Below are 20,427 nucleotides of genomic sequence, written 5' to 3' on the forward strand. Positions count from 1 at the left end.
ATTCCAACTCTAATAGAATTAATTCTTGACATTGCAAACTAATATATTTATTGGTATGCACTCATTGAATTTAATTAAAGGAAATCTACCTACTAAGGATGTGGTCTTTGAATTTTGAAGGCCGCCATGCATAATATGTTGATCAAACTGGAGATTTTATTAATCCAAACAAACAGCAGACCATAAAGGGTTCTAAGCGCCAAAGAGCTTCACACATTAGAACAACCAGTAGCAGTATAGCCATTCACAGTGGACAAACCTCATGGCTTAAAACCAACCCCCACAAACAAGAAGCATAGCAACCCAAGAGAAAACTGGACAGCAGGGCTGGGCAGATCCATCCCAACCATCACCAGAAGAGTACAGCTCCTTCATACACAGCAAGTGGCAACCACGTGACTGAATAAACATCAAGTCAATTCAATTGGGGTACACCAGCTTCCGGAAGACAGAGATCAAGGGTGGACAGACAAACCCGAAAACCAGACCAGCAAGAACAAACAACACAATAAAGCAATAAATATGAAGACAACCACAAAGCCGAAGGTAGCAGCAATGGCAACACAAAGGAAAGCAGAGAAAATCAGCAGGATAGAAAGCGGCAACCACCACGCAACAACAGCCAATAAATGAAAACAGGGGAGGAGCAGCTACCACCACGAAGAAAACATAAGACTCCTTGTGAACACCATATCTTTCTAAGTCATCCGAAAAGGAATTCCCCTCCTTTAAGCTATGCTAGAGTGTGACATCACCAAGCTGTAAAACCAAAGAATCAATCTCATTAAAAAAGGCAAGATTTGGTAAGGGGGGGGGGGGGGGGGGGGAGGGGGGCGAGATTTAGGTTGGATGCTAGTTCTTAAATAATACAATTCCCACCTACATTACGTCCCCTAATTTGTTTTTCCCCTGAAGATCTTGCATTCTATTCCTCCAACTCAGAGGCAGATGAATCTTCCTCTTCTGAAGATCTCGATGATTTCTCCGACTCAGAGACGGTTGAATCTTCCTCTTTGCCTTGATCTGTTGACTCGCTATTATTACGAATTAAATCCTGATATTGCGAATTAATACATTAATTAGTATGCATACATTGAACTTAACTATAGGAAATCGACCTACAAAGTATGTTGTCTTTGAATTTGGAAGGCGGACATGCATAATGAACGACAATATATAAAACCACAACCTATAAAGAAAAGTATAAACATTGAACAACATATATACTTTTAAGAAGTAACTAAATTAACTATTGTGTCTTTAACTAATTGTTTTTTTATTAATTAAAATATTGACTAATTTTTATTTTTTTGTCAATCACTAGAACAATTTTTTTGGTTTTCTTGAATGGGATGTATGAGAGCATTTAAATTTCTTTTATTATTCTTTGTTTAGTGAGCAATTAGCAACAAAGATTTTGTGTACAATATTTAGTAATGCAACTTTTTTTTTCTTTCTTTTCTTTGTTTTTTTTTTTTAATTTTCGATGTAATGTGCTTTTGAAAGTTTTGTGGCTGCACAACACTAATGGCACGTTTGGTACGGGGAATAGCTATGCTATTCCCCCTCTATTCCCGATCATTTTCTATTCCTTCGTTTGGTACCAAATTGAAATACGGAATAGTAATTCCGCAAGAATAAAAATTCTGTCAAATAGGTTAAAAGTCAGTAATAGCTATTCCCTTCCCCCTTCCCAGTAATAGCTATTCCATGGTTCATGGAATAGCTTTCAAATATATAATGACCAAAATAACCCTTGTAACCTAAAAATATTACAACCCTGTACCTATAAATACTTTTTTTCTCCTATTTTCCCTTTTCTTTCTCTCTCTTCTCCCTCTCTCATTCTCTCTATAACTGGAACTCAACACCGGCGACGACGGCGGCAACGACGGCAGCAACCGAATATGATCGAAAAACGTCGATCTAGTCCTTTCCGACAATATTGAACAGAGATCCAGCCAGATCTGGCACTCAACGGCCAGATCTCGTCGCGGGAAGCACCGGATCTGGTGCTTCTCGACCAGATCCCACGGTTGGATCTGGCACTCCACGGCCAGATCTAGCCGTGGNTTTTTGTTTTTTATTTTCTATTCCTTTCTTATTCAAAAGCTATTGTTACCAACCAAACACTGTAATAAATCATAATAATTATTCCTACTCTATTCCATTCATCATACCAAGCTACATAATACTTATTCTATTCTATTCCCACCTCATTCTATTCTCACGTAATAACTATTATATTCTATTCCTATCTATTTCGCGAACCAAACGTGCTGTAAAGTAATTTGTTTTGCAAAAGATATTGAAACACTTTGAATAAGAAATTTAATTTAGAAATTTTAAATTTGAATTTTAACAAAAATAAAATAAAGATGAGGTTTATAAGTTCAGAAATATCATGTCAAATTCATTTTATCTTCTTTATATAAAAATGCCTTCACAGATATTTAATTTACTTTTTCTCTTGTACCATCGTTGGTGTTCTAATCAATTTTATTGGCTTAACCAAAAAACCTATTTATTTAATTTTTAAAAGTAATTTTTTATCAGTATTAAGTTGGTTCAATTTTTTTTCACGAATTCCTATTAAGATTAAAACAAAACTAATTCATATGAGAATTAAAATTATTATTACCTGGGCAGAATTCTTCTCAAAGTCTAACTCCAAACTTGAGAATTCATCAATTACTACTGTGTAATCTTCAACCAGCTAAAACAAATTAAAACATTAGTCTCGCAATGAGGACTTAACTAACTATGTTATATCATCTCAAAATGGTTAAACTAATAAATTCCTTTATTAACAATATAAATGGACGGGTATATTTTTATATGTACTTGTATGGAGCATGAAAATAATTAATTTCACTATTGTTTGCTTCGAAAACTTGAAATCATATTCATAGATCTTGATTATTCGATTCTAAGGTTCCCAATTAAGTTTAGAGTTATGTTTGAGCAAAAAGTATTAGATGTTTGATTTAAAAAAGTTATAGATGTAAACTTACCTTAACAACCACGCATTCTATATGAGCAGCAAATAAACCGTTGCATTCTTCACAACAATATACATGATCATTTGGATATCTTTCTTCTTCACAAATATCACAATAATACTCTCCTGAATCATCTTCAAGAAATGAATCCTTCATAGTTAAATGATGAACATGGTATTTGGAGTGAACAATACGAGGTATGGGTACACAATCCAAGTGAAAATTGATGGCACATTCCAGACAACGATAAAAGGCTTTACAAAGTTCCCCACATACACTACAGACAGGAAACCAAGCTTTTGGCTGATAATTTGTCCCAAAATAATAAAGATTGTGCACGTGGGACTCACATTTTAGAGGCCGCCTTAATGAATTAGCACATGTAGGATGGAGATTGAGGCCACACTGTTCACAACTATACTTATAAGAGCCTTTGATGAACCAACGGCAAGCATAGCACCTTAATCTCTTGTCGAATCTGAAAAAATTCAACATGTGTTCCAAATGAAATGGGACTTGAATCTTTTGTGGTAATTCAAGACAAGATTTATGAGCTCCATAAATGCAGCTGGGTTTGGGGCAAACATAGGCTAGACCAAAGATTGGCACGTTGCAAACGTGACAATCTATTTCCAATATAGGGTCAATAAAATTGCCAAGGACAAGCTTATGTTGATGGGTGAAATGGTGTAACTCGGCCACTTTCTCCATCTCTTTAAGTTGCGAAACACCAGTTTTATGAGCTGTTAGAGCAGCACATTTCACGTCGAGCTTGAAATCACACTCATTACAACTATAAAAGAAGCCAAAACATATGTCTCTACACTCATCACATATAATGCTATGGGCATAAGAAGTATAGAGGCTAAGACGATGGCTAGAATGAAAAGGGTATTGCATCTCAAATGGTAATGTACCGCATTTTTCATGTAGGTAGTACAAGCACGTTTCACACTTGTAACAAGGACCGCTAATTACCATATGACAAGCTTCGCAGTATTGATTTTCCTCTAACTGTTTAGTAACTTCATAGAATCTCATGGAGTGTTTATGGAAGATAAATCGATTCTGCATTTACAGAGAAATGTGAATAATCAAATGATGAATAAGCTCCTTTCTTAAAGATTATATATATATATAGATATATATATTTCTCTATATATATATTTCTCTACATAACGGGTACAATGTATATAAATTGTAACATATCAATCTAATTTTGAATAAAAATTAATATTGAATTTAAATTAAGTTGAAATTCTTTTTGTGGGGTCTAAACTCTTCCTAATTTTAATGGAGTTAGCAAAATATATTCAATGAAAGTTGCAAATTAACAAACCAGAAGTTGCCGAGGAGCGTGGATGCCATCAATCACTTCATTCTGCTCCATGTCTTCCACTAACAAATTGTTACTATAAAGGGATTGACGAACCGAGGATGAGACGTCCTTCTCAAGTGAAATTTTATCCTATTGAAAGATGCATCTATCACTATCACATCAAGATGTATCAAATAGACAAAAGCGTATATATGTTGTTAAACATGAGAAAGGGGAAAGGCGTGGCAAGTAATCAGGTAAAGTAATGTAAATAGTTATTACCTCATTGAGTACACATTCAGCATGAGTAATAAATGTGCATTCTTCACAACAATAAACATGATCCATTGGATTCCTTTCAGTCTCACAAACATCACAATAATATTCTCCAGAATCATCTTCTTCAACCCAATCCATATGAATGAGTGGATGCCTGTGATATCTATGTTCAATTGAAGATGGTATTGGAACACAAGGAAGATGGACGCTGAAGTTGCATTGCACACAACGAAAGAAATTATTATCGCAAAGCTTTTCACAGACATTACAACGAAAAAGATCTTGCCTACCGTAGCTGGTTTTTTTGAAATAAGTGAGAGGGTGGTCGTGACACTTTTGTTTTAGGGTGGGTAAGAGTTTAGCACAGTGAAAATGAAGGAAAAAGCTGCATTTTAGGCAGCAATAGTTAAGAGTCCCATCACGTGTGAAATTATCAACAAAACCTCCGCAAGCATTGCAATAGCTGCCGGTTCTATAGTGCAAGCGAAGAGGGTGCGAAGGATCAAAAGGATGATAAAGTTGTCTCTGTACCTTATCCCGACACAACTCATGAAGGAAGAACTTACAAAGTAGACAGCCATAGCACACTTCTGATAGACACTTTCCGCACCAACTACAATCGTAGTCATATGCTCTTATCTTCCTATATTTGAAGATGGCCAGCTTGTGAAGGTGGCTGTAATGTTGAATTTCCTTTTTCTTGCCATCTTTAAATCTCTGCCACTTCTCTTCAAGTAATAGATCATTAGTTGAAGAAGCGCATGCTAAATGCAGATTAAAATTGCATTCATCGCACTCGTATCTGGAGAAAGTAGAAATATACCAACATTTATCACAAATGAAACCTTCCTGGTCCTCCTTGAATATTAGTTGAAGATGGTGCTGCGAGTGGAGAGGGTGAATAATCTCAAGAGGCAGATGTTGCAATTCTCTCACGCATGATTCATGGAACGGATACTCAAACTCGTCAAGTCCATAAGTATTGGCTGTATTCGAGATTTCCTTTAAACATGCATTACAGTATTTTTTCAAAGCATTATTCTTCAGATTGCGGAAGTACAAGTGATGGCCATGAAAATCAAGTTTGATATCCATATCAAAGAAGATAGAAAATGGATAAACAAAGAGATGGTTAGAAGGATAGAACAAAGATTATATTACAACAATTTACAACTGAGCTAAATAAACTATATGTAAAGGCAATCAAGATTAGTAAGAGGATTGAGATCCAAGGATGGAATCTCAACTCCCTTACTTCTCATATTAAAGGAACAATCCCTTTCTTGATTAGTGATGGAAACACAACATTATAAAGAATATTACAAATAATCCCTTTCTTGATCAAATCAAGAATTTGAATTAAATCCCATGACTTTCCATTGAAAAGGCAAGCAGACCATGGATTTCATGTTACATTCTTTTGAGTACAATAATATAATCTAAAGTTAAGAAGCATTCTAAAATAATGCTTATTCCAAATTAAAAACTTAGATGAATCTTATTAATATTTATTACAATAACATTTTTAATGATAGTCATTTGATGCAATAGAATTCTTATCACAAATTAGAAAATCGTATTAATATTTAATAATAAAAATTAAAAATTTTAACATATCAATTTAAAAATATAATAAATACAAATATCAATTTTCATCCTTCCAAAGATTTTTCAAGAAGCATACTTTTTTATATATAATATCATAAATTAAAGTAAAGTTGCAATCCAAATAAAGGAAAAGAATAATGATTTCTTAGTAACTGGGGCTCCACTTAGGATTTGTTTTCCTCTCTAATTAAAAGGATTGAGATCCAAGGATGGAATCTCAACTCCCCTTACTTCTCATACTATTATGTAAAAGAACAATCCCTTTTTTGAGCGATAGAAACACACAAGGTATATATTTGCTTTTCATTAAATTAATAAATTAGTGCTTGAGTTTGCTTTTTCTATAATTAAAGAATGTTCTTTTTGAATGAAAGTAAAGAAACAATTCCAATTTTAATGCTAGAGAATGACGTCTTTTTGCCCAAAGAGGTTACTTTTAAGTTTCCTTAAGCTGCCTAGTCAATGAATATTTTATTATTTCTTATTTAAAAAATATGTAAATTAATTAAAGAAGGAAAAGAAGAGAGGATAAAGGAAAAGTATGTCATCAAGAAACAACATTGGTTTTCCGTAATAAAGCATAAAGTTATTTAATAATAATACTTCTTTTACGATTTTGCACATCTTTTAGAAACGTTTAATTTAAATTTGTTAATATCGAATATAAATTAATCTTTAAATTATAATAAAGTGGTGAATTTAGTTCTTCTACAATAATTTGTGAAAATTAAATCTTTATACTTTTTAAAATTGATAATGTCAGTCCAATATGTTAAATTTTTTTATTATCCATGCTGATATGATAGTTTTTTTGCTAATATAACATTTAATCTAATGGCATAACAATGATGATGGAACATTTCACAAATGATGCAATAGTAATACTGAAATGACATGCCCAAACACTGATATAGATTTTATAAGTACGGACATGAAATTATTCAAAGTGAACTACGAGTTTTAAACAAGATTGGACAAGAAATAGATAAAAAATACAAAGAAGTTTTAAACAAGATTTAGAAAAAGAGTGTTGTGAGATAGAAAAGAATTAAATTTTTATAATTATAATTTAAAGCTGTGAAAATAATGTTGTGAAATAAAAAAAATGTCATGTCAACATTAACACATAATTATATATATTCAATATCACATCAACAAAAAAATGTCATATGAGCATAAATAACAAAAAATTGTAACATATTGGATTAACATTGTCAATTTTGAAAAGTACATGATTCAATTTTCACAAATTATTGTATAAAGATTAAATCTACCACTTTGTTAGAATACAGAGACTACTTGTATACTTTAATCTATAAATAAACATATGAATATATGAAGCAACATTTTATGTTTAATGATGAGTACAATTTTCTTCAACCCTTTTCCATTTCTTGAAAGACAAAGAGAACAATATTTCCTTAAAAACGTATGTCTTAATTAAATTATTTTAACGTACGAAAGATTAGTAAAGTCATTAAAACAGTATTTACTGTCATATTCTCACAATAATTAAACAATTTCTTTTTCTAAATAATGTTTTTATTACAACTCAATTATTAATTAATTTAAAGATAAAGCTTATATTGTGATTTACGCTTATAAACCACTCAACAGAAACAAGCCTTTTTGTATATTAAAAGAGAAAATACAAATATTATTTTGTGTTACATTCTTTTGGATACAAGTACAAAGTGATTTGCTATTTTCTTAAACAAATATTACAATCGAAAGTTACGTGAATTATCCTTAATTATTCTATAGATCAAAGCAAGCATCCCACAACCAGCAGCAGCACAAGGCATAGGGACTGCACATATAGTTGAAGGCCAAATATAATTAATTTGGTTTTGAATTAGTTACAAAATCAATTATCAATCAATTATGGTTAACAGGACTAATGGTAACTACACAAGTTAATCTTCAATAAATATGTATCTGAATCTTTTAATTTTATAGTGACCATTTACTAATTTTTATTATCATGTTTTCTTACATGGAAAAAATAGAAAATATTGCATTTTAATTTAAATGAAATAAGCATAATGTTTGAAAAAAAGGTACTTAAACTATTCAAAAAATTTTAAATAAACATTCATTCATCTATTACGTTCAATCAAGCTTTTATATTTTTATTTTTGATCAAATAAGTCCTTATTACTAACGATTGACTAATTAACATTAATTGAAATGTCATTTGTCAATTTTATACTCACTTAGTGTTGACATGAAAATGAAAATATCATATAGTCATGTCATTATGTCATTTTATCATAACACGTTATAATTGATTATGATATGTCAATACCATATGATGTAAAATGAGAAATGATTTTAACTAACAATAGTAGTCAACCATTAATCATAAGGTGCACTTAAGCATTTGGCTCATTGATTGGTGCATAATCCCCCTACCTTAAGAGCAAGGTTCGAATCTCCCTTCTCTCAATTAAAAAAAAACCATTAATCATAAAGTTTATTTAACTTAAAATAAAAAAATAAAAAACTTGATTGAACCTAATAAAGAATAAAAATTTATTTAAATTTTCTAAATATTTCAACTACTTTTTAAAGTGTTACGTTAACAAATAATAAGTCGAATCCTGAAATGAGCCTTTAATAAAAATTTATTGGTAATTTTGAAGAAAAGTTAAGAGAGAATTGTTTAATATTACAGTGTGTATATACATAATAGTTTGAAAAAAACATGTTTAGGAAATATGGTTGTTGATTTTGAAAGAAAAGTTAGAAGAAGTTATACACATTACACAAAATTGGTTTGAAGACCTGGGTTGAGTTGACGTGGACACATAAATTCAGCAGTAATTATGAAAGACTAGAGTTACCATCCTGTAAGAAATCTTCTTGTCCTGGATTCTTCATGAGGGGAATTCCTTCCTTGCACTTTCAATTGTTCTGTTTAGATATGTCAGAAACGGAAATGTTTCAACTAAGTCTACAACTAGCCACTAGCCTGGGAAAAGCATAAAACAAAGGGGACTGGTGCAAACAAGAACAAAGCAGAAAGACCATGGAAGGAAAGATAGGGCAGCCACTATTAAAGCTGTAACAGTATTAGCCCACTACACCCTTTACCCTTAACATATTCGTGTTCGGTTTATCTTGAATCACCTAAATTTTTTTTAAAAAAATTCTTGAATCAGTTAAATTGATATGAATATATAATGCTTGGATTCTCAAAATTTCGGTAAAAATTGGTTAAAAATTAACATTATGTACTCGTATCCAACCCTCTATCCTGAGTCCATGTAACATAGCACTATATCCAAAAAAATGTAAGAAAACAATGAGGTATAGAATTAAATTAACCACCAAAACGATGAGCCAAGAGCAAAATAACAGATAAAACAGAAAGAAAAAAGTTTGAGATTGTGGAGAAACCTGTTGGTCTTGGTGCATGACAGTTTTTATCCATTTTCAAGAAGCAATTGCGGCTCCGGCCATGAGTTGATGTATATTGCTCCTTCACTGCTGAGTTTGCATTAACATTCTTATACCAGCAAGGAGCTACTCGCTACTCTGGCTAGCCTAATTTCCTAGAGTGTAAATGCGTTAGGGAATTGGATTCGAAATAACTTTTCTGTCAGATTAGAAGATTCCATGTTCCTGCAGCCAGATGCCAAATTTGTACATTGCTTATAAAATTGATATTAAGGGAGAATCACTTTAAATATTTATTGCTTTTGGGTAAATCAATGGTGAAAAGGGAAGATGGAGGGAATAAGGGCAAATGATATGACACAAAGTGCTAAGGAAAATGGAAAAGGAACGAGCAACCAGAACAAGTTAGTGGAGAAGAAAGAGCACAGACAACCCTAGAGAGCTCTAGATAGCTTACTACTGACGATGACCAACGACAATGTAGTTTGAGGAGCTGATGACAATTAGTTGGAAAAGTAAAACTGAATTCTAGTCCATGAATAGTAAAGAATGATGCATTAATCTCTGAGGTGACAACTTGAAGGGATGACAAATTTGTTTACCCATTTAAGCTTTACTTAATCCATAAAGTGAGCTCATGTTTTCCTCCTCATAAGAGCTGAAATATCCAAGGCAAGCAACTGAAATTATAGTAAGATTTAAAAGATGGGCCTCTTTTCCCCATACTTCCTTTGGTTGACAGATAATGCAGTACATTGTGGTGATACAAATCAGAACAATTTGTTTCGTGTCTCTAACCTGTTTACTCATGCAGATTGTTTGATCATATTTGATCATACCTACCCTTTTCCCCTTTAAATCTGAAATTAGTCTTTGCATATCCCAAAATGAACAAAAAGTCTAGCACAATACAGATGTTTTTAACTTATAACACAAAGAAACTCAGTTTCTTGACAAATAAATCATATTCAACACTTCAACCTCAGTCCAATTTCACCTCTAGTGAACTGAAATCTGAGGTGTCAGCCATTGGCCTCAAGAACAGTACTGATCTGTTAGCTCTATATGGTATTGGTCATCATTCTCTAGCTCAGTTTAATTATCAAGAAACCAAAGAAAACAGAAACAAGATAACAAACAAGCAGAAACTTCTTCAAATCTCACCAAAACCATATAGAGCCTGGATGATTCATATTACATTAGAGTGACCTGAAGGAGGCTGATAGAACAAGGTGTAAACCCACCTTTGGGATCGAATTCACTATATTAAAAGAGCATAATCTCAACTTATATCCATCTCTAGCATTGTAATTCCAAACTGTTAAAAGATCTTTAACACAAATCCAGAAGCATACAGATCAAATAGATATCACTTTCCAAATAAAATACAGGCCCAATTTATTCAGACCTCTGTTCTAGCAGCGAAATTCATAAAGAATCAGGCAAAGATTCATTAACGAGTTGTGTACTGTAAGTAAACATATTTTTTATAAGAGATACAAACTGATTGCAGCTCATATTATAAAAGATAATTAACCATAATATTACTTTCAATAACAAAATCATGAGAGCCTTGTAGGCTACTAGCAAATAGAGGCTAAATGAGTGTAATTGGGTAGGAAGAACCTTACAGCCAACTATTGACAAAAGCTTTTATGTATTCTTACCTTTTTTTTATCCAAAGAATAGTATCATTTTACACTTCTCCCTTGGAAGTAAACTTTTCACTGAGAAATAAACATATACTAATCGATCTAGATAAATTTAGTGAATAAACAAGAATTTACAAACTTAAATTGCATTAATTTTACCTATGCCCTTCTCTGTTGTAGTTCTTGATGCAGAAGTTGTTCCTGATGTTGATTATGTTTGACAAAGAGTTGAGCATATACCAGTTCATTCCAAGTATCCGGAACACCAGGGAGACACCAGTGGCTACAATCCTGGATTCTTGTTGGCGAACTTCTCTCCTCCTCCGTTAAGTTCTGCTTCCTGTATATTGATGGATGTGCATCCTTCCGGAAACCAGTCATTCTCGAAACATTAAGATACAATACTGGTTTATTCATACCCTTTATCACTGACTCAAAAATTCGCATTTTTGATGGATATTTCTTCAAGTACTTCTCATTTGTAATAGGTTCTGTTTCACCATCACATTGACCACCAGAATTCCATCTTCCACCCCTGTGAACAAGCAAAATGAATTAAAAGGTACTCTGTTTCCCTATCTTAGGGGTTTAACTTGACATATTTTGCGCTCAATTTACCTGAAGTGTGATGCAGAAAAGCCCCTAAAGAAAACAAGGGTCTTCATAGGATCTATATTGGTATCTATCCATCTTGCCCATGTACTCAAAGCTTTTCGAAATGCCTCTTTAACATTTAATCGGTCATAGATAGTGGTACCCTCTTGATAGTAACCCTTCCTGCAAATTTTTAAACTGTTAGGAGCTTCTCCACTTGAGATTTTTTATCAACAACATGGACAAATAGGTGGCATCAACAATACCCTTTGGAAGTTTTTTCATGAGTCCACCAATGTCCTGTGTTGAAGATGAGAACATCTGCCTTTTTGTACTTATAAGATAATTTATCCATCATATCAAGTCGGAGTGTTTCCCTGTTTGATCCATTTTTCTCAAGTGATTTCCATTCTTGAACTAGAAATGGCGATCGGAAGTACTCGATAGAGCAATTATAATCCTGTTCATCCATCCATCCAAAATTAGTAACAAATTAAATGCAAGAAAAAGAGTTCTCTATCTCTTTAAGCAGGAAAGAAAACCATCTGACTGCAAGTAGCATACATCAAAAGAGAAGGATAAAGGACAAACATACATTGAATAAAATGGAGTAAGAACCCTCTGTTTGCAATTCATGCCTATCAGAGTCTTCAAAAACATTGCTTTTCTCCTCAGCTGAATTTTGAAGGACACAAACCAGAGATTCCCACATATTTCTACCAAGTGAGTCACCAACAAAAACTACACGCTTCCCTCTCAATAATTCCAGCATATGCTTGGCATTCAACCTGCAACACAAGTCCACCCAAAACCAATCTGACTACAGTAAAAGCCAAAAATAAATAAAATAGACATGTACAAAAAACGATCACATCCACCAAATATTGTTTATAATTACATATGAATATGAAGACACCCTGCACAGCTTTTGCACTTCTTAACATGGTCAAGAAACCAAGTCTCAATATGTAACTACTACCAAAATAGATAGAAATTAGCACGATTTCATTTACATATAAATGTATACACAAATGTAAATCTAAATACCAGCACTTGGTAAATTACCTTGGCATGTTGCATCCGCTGGGTTGCCATCTGTATTTCTCATACCCCCTATCAGACCTACCATTAACAAAGCAATTGAAAGACTCATCAATATGAGGACAAGAACCTGGGGCATAAAGAGGGTAAGAATCATCTCTCACCCATTTACCATCAAATATTCTACAATGACTCATTATATCCACAAAATTCCCCTTTCTCAACTTCTCAAGAAATTCATCATTGCTTCCATCCAGTGTCACATTGCTAGACACCCTCCCCTTCTCTAAAATCCCTTCCTTTAATTCTTTTCCGCTTTCTATAATATCCAAAGTCTGAGAAGAACTGCCAGGACTGTTGGTTGCATTAGCATTGAAACTTTGTGACGTGTGATTGGGTTCTTGGGAGAAAGTAACAGTATGAGTGTTAAAAGCATTACCCTCGAAAGGAATCTTTGACCCTCCACTGTTGACTTCACTGGAAAAAGATTCATCGTTTCCACCAAAATCCTCGCTTTCGGGAGAAATCTGAAACGGGCCTCCACTGTTATTTTCACTTGATAAAGACCAATCTTTTTTTCCATGAAATCTTTCATTTTCCTGCGAAATCTGAATAGGGTTGTCTCGGAGTTGAGAAGCAGGAAGGGGGTAGTAATTGGATTGGGAAGAGTTGGGAAGAAAGTGAGAGAAAAGAGAGGTAAAGTGGGATCTGTAAGAGGAAGTTTGGAGGAAAGTTTTGAGCCAAGGAGAGGAGTAAGAAGAAGGGTTGAGGAGTAACAAAGTGGTGAAACCAACAACAAATACAGAAGTGAAAGTAAAAGCAAAAGCCACTGTTTTCCTTGTGGCGAAAAGTGAAAATGTTGTTCTCTTTGTTTCTGTTTTAGTTGATGAAGGGTACTTTGCATCAGCCATTGCAAGGACCAGAAGAGGAAAGAGACAGGGTGAAAGGCCTTCAGCTTTGCATCAAGATCAGTGTCTTTTATTTTGCATAATCCGATGCTACAGTAAGTAAAAACCTGGTAAGAACTTGATCTAATACTTGTAATTGCAACATGGAAATCTGGAAAAAAATTACCTGACGTGGGACCAGGTGTAGGACTCTTGTTCTAATAGAGTAATAGTTCAACTGTATATGCTCTCCTTCCGCCACCTCTATTATTGCCTTCCGTGTCTAAAAATGCAGTTAGACTTATTACTTAATGTCCGGATGATCCCAGGAGCTTAAACCTGCCAGATGGTATATTCTACAGTTGAATGTACAAAGTGCCAGATGGTATATCCCCGGAAGGTAAGCCTGCCACACTATTAAATGTATAAAGTGCAAGAGCAAATGATCCTACAATTGTGAAACCTAGAGTTAGACCATGAAAAAGTAGAGGCAAGCTGAGTCAAAGCCAAGCCTCAAACAGAAAAGGGGGACAGCCATGCCAGGTTCCCTTAGTTATAGTTGAACTGCTAATAATAATTTTGTTAACAAGTTAGGCAAGATTCCATGGATTTCATTGAAAAAACTTCAAACAACATACTTCTGAAATACTTTCTACTATTATATTCAACATGGGTGACATAGGTAAACCACTTCGGGATCCCAAGTGAAATACTGGGTATAATTAATCTTTGACCTTTGTGATTTGTATGCAGCAACACAAGACATTCTTTCCTTGAAAAATCTGAGTTGGATCCAACATCCAAGTCTATAGAAAACAGTTATAATTCCCTTTCCTGCCTTGGTTTCTACATGTTAAAAGAGGTTTTGAAAAATGTTTGTACTCTGTAATATTGCAACAGATGAGCTTTACTGTACAAGGAAGGATCTAATCTAATAAACCCAAAACTGATCTCCTATCAGTGTTTAGTTGGTTAGCTATAAATTATTGTAATTGTTTAGTTACATGTAAATTGTTCTGCCCTTTCATTAATATATATATTTCTTTAATCTCCTTGCACACAAATAAATTAATTGCATCTAGATTCGTGTTTGGCAGGCTCTAGGATTTAGTTTCTTAGTGCAGATGAAGCTGAAAAGATCATCTAGTTAATCAAAACCACTAGGAAGAACAAAGAAACACGAAAAAGATTTCTTCAATGAGACGGTTGTACAATCATTTCGTGATTTGCAGATAACTAAGTTGGGAAAATTTGGTGGTGGCCCATGATTTTTACTAACAAGAAAGTATTAAATTCATGGCTAAAATTAGTCCAGATGTTTAGCTACCAGTCAAACACTCAATCACAATGTTGAAAGTATGGTTTATACTGTTTTCTTTTTTTTTTTTGATTGGCAACCCATCCATGGAGGGTGGGGTAACTACGGTTTGTACTGTTTCATCCTTTAAACTTTATTAATTTTTATTGAGTTTCTTAGACCTGTTTTTAGTTCCCCAATGAGGGATCTTGACCATATATCTAACTGATTTTTTTACTATATTCCTACCAACTTCTGATTTGTTTCAACTTTGTTAATTTACTCATTTTAGATTTTTCAAGTCCTCTATGAAGCATATTGAAAGCGGCGGTAGGTTTTTGTCATTTCTTTAGGTTGTTTATCCCAATGTCTAATTGGTTATCCCCATTGAAAGAGTTTGTTCATCTAGCATCATTGTCTCTCCGATGCATAAGTACTTGAAACCCTCTTCAGAAAAGTTGATTTCTACAACCTGTGTCGAATTGGTTTTTCTCTCAAGTATATGATTAATATGAACATTGATAAATAACTACAATTTGCTTGTGATTCACCGGAATCCCAAGGAGCCATTGTTATTGATCACTCCAACATCCGGTTGCTTCTCTCTAGATATGGACAATGGTGTGCAACGCAATGCAGAAGATATTTCCAATGAGCAGGTCTGGTCTAGAAGTTTATTTGCTGGTAGAGACAGAAAGCAACCAATCACAAACATGCCAAGGAAGAATCAAACTTGTAAGAAGATCCCTGTAACAGAAACTACTTCCATCAAAATTTCCAAGGTAATTCTTCTGAAACATCTTTTCTTTTAACATGTAAAATAGTTCTGATAATATAGCAGTGATGCAGGATTGTTTTTCTTTCATTCAGAGTTACATAAAAAAAATCACCAAATTTGCCTACTACATCATTGTATTTAGAATTGTCTTATTATTATTTAGAGATTTTTGGACATTCTTTTACCTTTAAGCACTTTGTATTTTAGCCAATTGTAGCAAAGTTAGGTTTGAATACTCACCATATTCTGTCTTTTGAAATGTAGCATGTGAATGGGAAGAAGATGATCAATGACTTTGTAAAAGAGCAAAAGATTAGTCATGGAAGTTATGGAAAAGTGGTATGAATGTATCATAATGGTTTTTGGCTTGGTTAGATGCTTTTTTGCATAAGCAGTGATAATCAATCTGCTGACTCAGTGCAGGTATTGTATCGAAACAAAAATGATGGAACCCCATATGCTATTAAGGTAGCTATCATTCTTATCTACTCCATAAGATACCTTATCCAGTATTAATCTGTTCATTATTGCTTAAAATTGTAAGTTACTTTTCAAGCTGAATTTCTTCTCTAGTATTAAAAAATTATCTGATATACATACAAGTAAGTTTTAGAAATCTTATTGAACATCATGCTATGTAAATCTACTTGTCTGTTAGCAGTAGTTACATTGTTCTTATGTAGCCATGGACAGTTAATATCAAGATTTGCAGCTTGGGACTAATGAAATATCACTTCTCATTGATATCTGATACAAGAAATGCATAGCACTATCTAAATTTAACTATAATCTTCGATTAACATTAAGAATGCATCAAATGACTTCTGGTCTTAATGATATAGCCAGGTTCCACAACGATGGCTCTAAAATATGGTGTGGGGATCAGTTGCTATAGATGACAGAAAAGAGTTTGTGTTTTATTTTACCAGCCTTTCAAGGCTTGATGTGGTTTCTTTTCCCCATTTCTTGAACATGTTGATGTCAAAAATAGATTGCCTATGTGATTATGTAATTATCTTATCAGTTCCAGACAATGCTGATATACTTTGTTGTTTATTGCAGAAAATCTGCAAGTCTAGATTGTGCAAGGTGCGTGTGACACTGTCTGAAACAGCTATGACCAATGTTTTTAGAGAGGTAAGGTGCATTTTTACATGCAACAAACAAGTTTGCGCCTAATTTTCTTTGCTTTACAGGCTTAATCTTTGTTCTGAACTCCCTATTGCACTTTTCTATCTTAAAGTTGTGATAACCTTTGAAATTCCAATATTTGCTCCATTTTGAACTTGCCAGTGATGAAACTAAATCCTTTTACAGGTTTCAATAATGAAGATGTTGGATCATCCAAACATAGTGAACCTTGTTGAAGTAATAGATGACCCCAAATCTGATTATCTCTATATGGGTATCAACATCCCTTTGCACTTCTAGGTTTTACAGAAGAAGTTCTATCCAGAACAAAAAATATGCATGGTGGAGTTTTTTTTTTTTTTTGGATTCTGGTTTTGTTCTTTATTCTTGATATATATGAATCTTTGTAATTTTGCAGTGCTTGAGTATGTCGAAGGTAATGGCATAAGAAACCTTTCTGAAATACAAGGACACCTTGATGAGACAACTGCAAGAGGGTACTTCAAAGATATAATCGCAGGCCTCACTTATTTGCATAGTCATGTAAGTTTTTTCTAGGCGAACCAACTACCAAGCAACATAGTTTTAAGACATCTTCCATCTGAAAATGGAAAAAGTACTAAAGTTTAGTGCCAGTGGTGACTTATGAAACTGGCTAAACAGTTAGATGTTCAAGGCAATTTGTGATGCTATGCTTTGTGCTTGGGAAAAGATGATACCTGAAGTGGTGAATGTTACAAGTAACCCAAGAAATTAACAAATACAGCTTCCTATTTCGTGATGATCATAGAAAACTACTGGTTTTATGACTTAATCAAAATGAAACAATTTGGACTCAAGGATTGTTTCTGCAGATTGCATTAAACTATGGTCTATGAAAAACTGACTCAACACTGAGGTTCTTACTGTTAAAAGTTTTTCTTTTTCCCTTTTAAACAACTTGGAGACAGGTAAGCATGAATTTCTTGATGGATTGTAAATCATTCTAATGGACATAATAGTTCTCATAGAATCTGTTATATTTTCTTAGCTTGTTTATAATTAGCATGTATCAATAATTTGTTCCGGTCTCATATTATTATATCTAGTGAAACTATAAACTGGATATCATGCCATAGATAATGGTGTGTGTCACAGACTCTTCATTGTCTCATGTTCAAAACTCTTTCAAAGTCATTAGAGCTTTGCAAGCATGGGCTGTGACAGTCTCACAAATGCAGTCTCACCAGATATGACAACCCGATTATCTGTCTTAAATTCTTGTCATTAGTACTATCAGCTCAGTGACTATTATACGTTCAAGTTCAGTCAAAAGTTAAGGTATAATACAAAGCTAATGTATTGATTATCTTTTCTTAAACTTTAATGTCTTTTATTGCTCCTACATATGTGACTTCAGCTAAAAACTTTTACCCTGCTTACTGTGACAGAATATCATTCATGGTGATATCAAGCCCGAAAATCTTCTGCTCACTAGAAGTGGGAGGGTGAAAATTGGTGATTTCAGTGTGAGCCAGGCTTTTGAGGTAAATTAGATGCTCATTTTTGAGAATAGAAGATATTAAGCATACCCTTAGACTACAACCAATATGGTCCTTCACTACTGAAAATGATTCAGAATTGAAAGCTATAATATAATCCTCAGATAATCTTATATGTACATGTTATGAACAGAAAAGGAATGTTGACAGGTCAACAACATTGTTCAACCAGCATATGTTTACGCAGTGAGAAGCTGTATCACAGATGGAAATGTTTCTGTTTTTATCTAGGAAAGAGATTCATTCTTCTAACAAGCTGTCATTTTGCAGGATGACAATGATGAGCTCTGGAGATGCCCTGGAACTCCAGCTTTTACTCCACCTGAGTGCTGCTTTGGTATGTTTAATGTACATTAATATGGTTCAAAATTGTTCACTGAAACTCCTTCAAAAGAGACTTTATGCAAGAAACTTCACCACGGACAACCAAAAGAATTTTTTAAGAGATAAATATGGGATAAATTTCAAGGATGAACCTTTATTACACTTTTGAAATCTTTGTTACAATTGGTAACAGGTACAGTTTATCATGGAAAAGCAGCAGATATATGGGCTACAGGTGTTACCCTGCACCACATGGTGGTAGGCTGCTACCCCTTCCTTGCTGATAGTTTACCTGAGACTTACAACAATGTAAAAATCTTTTCCCACCACTTTCCTGCTTATATTACCTTGCTCTACTTCTGCAGCATTTCTAACTTCATCATTGTTGCAGATTGTAAACAGCCCTTTATTACTCCCAAAGGAACTAGATCCAATGCTCAAAGATCTGCTCCAAGACCTTTTCTGCAAAGGTCATTTATGTTTCTCCATGCTTTTTTTATTTCTTACAATGTCCAAAAACAGTAGGTCTCATTGGTAGAATTTTGTTTCTGATATGCAGACCCTAAGCTGCGAATAACCTTAGACATTGTTGCTGAGCATCCTTGGGTGGTCAAAGAGGGTGCTATGGTCCTTCCAAGGTGCCCCTGCTGCTGCAGGCTTGGTGTTTGATACCTTTTCCATGTTTAATTAATTAAGAATACATTTTGTTCTTCAACTATAGTGAAATATATAAATTGAAATAGTGTTAAACTCAAATTCTAACACCGTTAATTCTCGTCGGCTTGTCTTGTGACACCCGACGGCGGACTAATATGTTCTTGTAGGTTGTACCATTTTTCTTTTTCAATACCAGATACGTAATTAACTTTATTTTTATAAATTTACATAATATAAATATATGGAAAAGATATTTAAAATGTATATGATTATGTTGAACTAAATTAAATATTACATTAATTATTTTCGATGAGAGTAGTTAGGACTGTCAATAGATAAGGTAATTAGTAATTTTGAAATACTTTACTCCAAACTTATGGTATTTGAACTCAACAACTATGCAGTTATTTTTGAAATTTTTTTACCCAAATTTATACCTGAATTCCTTATCCTTGAATCCGTTTAAATATTCGATTGTGCAAAAAAAATTTTATTAACCTCTTAATATGTACTTAATTATTCGAAATTATACCCATAATAATTATATTTCATAATTCACATTCATATAATTCATTAATAATTGAATCTATAAAGGCAAAGAACATTAAAATTAAAATTTAAATAATAAATATTATAAAAATATCTCAAACAACAATTTTAAATTACAAAAAATAGATAAATATATATTCATGATTAGATTTGGATATCGAATATTTAAGAGGTGATACCTTTGTCCTAACTAAATCCAAAACGAGTATAAATTTTAATATTTAAACTTATTTCAACATGCAATGTAAAATACTCTGCTTATATATTAATCAAATTAAATATTCGTGAATATCGATTAAAGAATACTCATTTTCATTACTAAGAACAATGAATAACAAATTTCTTGAAGAGTACAATGCCCTAAAGA

General features: G+C 33.3%; 4 protein-coding genes across 12 annotated transcripts in view; 1 reads left to right on the forward strand and 3 right to left on the reverse strand.

The window, feature by feature from the left end:
* Positions 1 to 13,826, reverse strand: part of LOC18587378 (protein trichome birefringence) — a 37,865-nt gene extending 24,039 nt beyond the window's left edge. The window contains exons 1-8 of one of the 7 annotated variants that reach the window (XM_018129139.1): positions 12,921 to 13,826; positions 12,451 to 12,643; positions 12,122 to 12,315; positions 11,880 to 12,038; positions 11,421 to 11,796; positions 9,610 to 9,834; positions 9,054 to 9,123; positions 7,938 to 8,017 (exon numbers count right to left, since the gene is read on the reverse strand). In XM_018129139.1, coding sequence (XP_017984628.1) covers positions 11,421 to 11,796; positions 11,880 to 12,038; positions 12,122 to 12,315; positions 12,451 to 12,643; positions 12,921 to 13,807 — 1,809 coding nt within the window. In that variant the 5' untranslated portion in view covers positions 13,808 to 13,826 and the 3' untranslated portion in view covers positions 7,938 to 8,017; positions 9,054 to 9,123; positions 9,610 to 9,834. Of the gene's footprint in view, positions 1 to 7,937; positions 8,018 to 8,853; positions 9,124 to 9,609; positions 9,835 to 11,236; positions 11,337 to 11,420; positions 11,797 to 11,879; positions 12,039 to 12,121; positions 12,316 to 12,450; positions 12,644 to 12,920 lie in introns of those variants that run through there. The other 6 variants (XM_018129145.1, XM_018129141.1, XM_018129142.1 and 3 more) reach the window with 6 other exon arrangements.
* Positions 187 to 4,469, reverse strand: LOC108663792. Its single transcript, XM_018129147.1, has 5 exons — positions 4,342 to 4,469; positions 3,015 to 4,070; positions 2,642 to 2,716; positions 880 to 1,054; positions 187 to 759 (listed from the first exon to the last, which is right to left on the reverse strand). The coding sequence occupies exons 1-4, from the start codon at positions 4,390 to 4,392 to the stop codon at positions 926 to 928; spliced, it is 1,311 nt and encodes a 436-aa protein (XP_017984636.1). The 5' UTR covers positions 4,393 to 4,469; the 3' UTR covers positions 187 to 759; positions 880 to 925.
* LOC108663673 lies at positions 4,501 to 5,716 on the reverse strand. Its single transcript, XM_018128922.1, has one exon. It carries the CDS (start codon positions 5,692 to 5,694, stop codon positions 4,501 to 4,503), a length of 1,194 nt encoding a protein of 397 aa, XP_017984411.1. The 5' UTR covers positions 5,695 to 5,716.
* On the forward strand, positions 13,829 to 19,724 carry LOC18587376 (serine/threonine-protein kinase GRIK1). Of its 3 annotated transcripts, XM_018129148.1 has the most exons (13): positions 13,829 to 13,914; positions 14,113 to 14,183; positions 15,690 to 15,862; positions 16,123 to 16,197; positions 16,282 to 16,326; positions 16,921 to 16,995; positions 17,176 to 17,263; positions 17,408 to 17,532; positions 18,420 to 18,515; positions 18,801 to 18,867; positions 19,048 to 19,163; positions 19,246 to 19,324; positions 19,414 to 19,724. In XM_018129148.1, the coding sequence occupies exons 2-13, from the start codon at positions 14,150 to 14,152 to the stop codon at positions 19,521 to 19,523; spliced, it is 1,083 nt and encodes a 360-aa protein (XP_017984637.1). In that variant the 5' UTR covers positions 13,829 to 13,914; positions 14,113 to 14,149; the 3' UTR covers positions 19,524 to 19,724. The 3 variants fall into 3 exon arrangements, with proteins under 3 accessions (XP_017984637.1, XP_017984639.1, XP_017984638.1); XM_018129150.1 differs by lacking the exon at positions 14,113 to 14,183 and having other exon boundaries at positions 13,880 to 13,914; XM_018129149.1 differs by lacking the exons at positions 13,829 to 13,914; positions 14,113 to 14,183 and adding an exon at positions 15,238 to 15,410.

This window comes from Theobroma cacao, chromosome 10 (genome assembly GCF_000208745.1).
Source record: "Theobroma cacao cultivar B97-61/B2 chromosome 10, Criollo_cocoa_genome_V2, whole genome shotgun sequence".
Taxonomy (NCBI): Eukaryota; Viridiplantae; Streptophyta; class Magnoliopsida; order Malvales; family Malvaceae; genus Theobroma; species Theobroma cacao.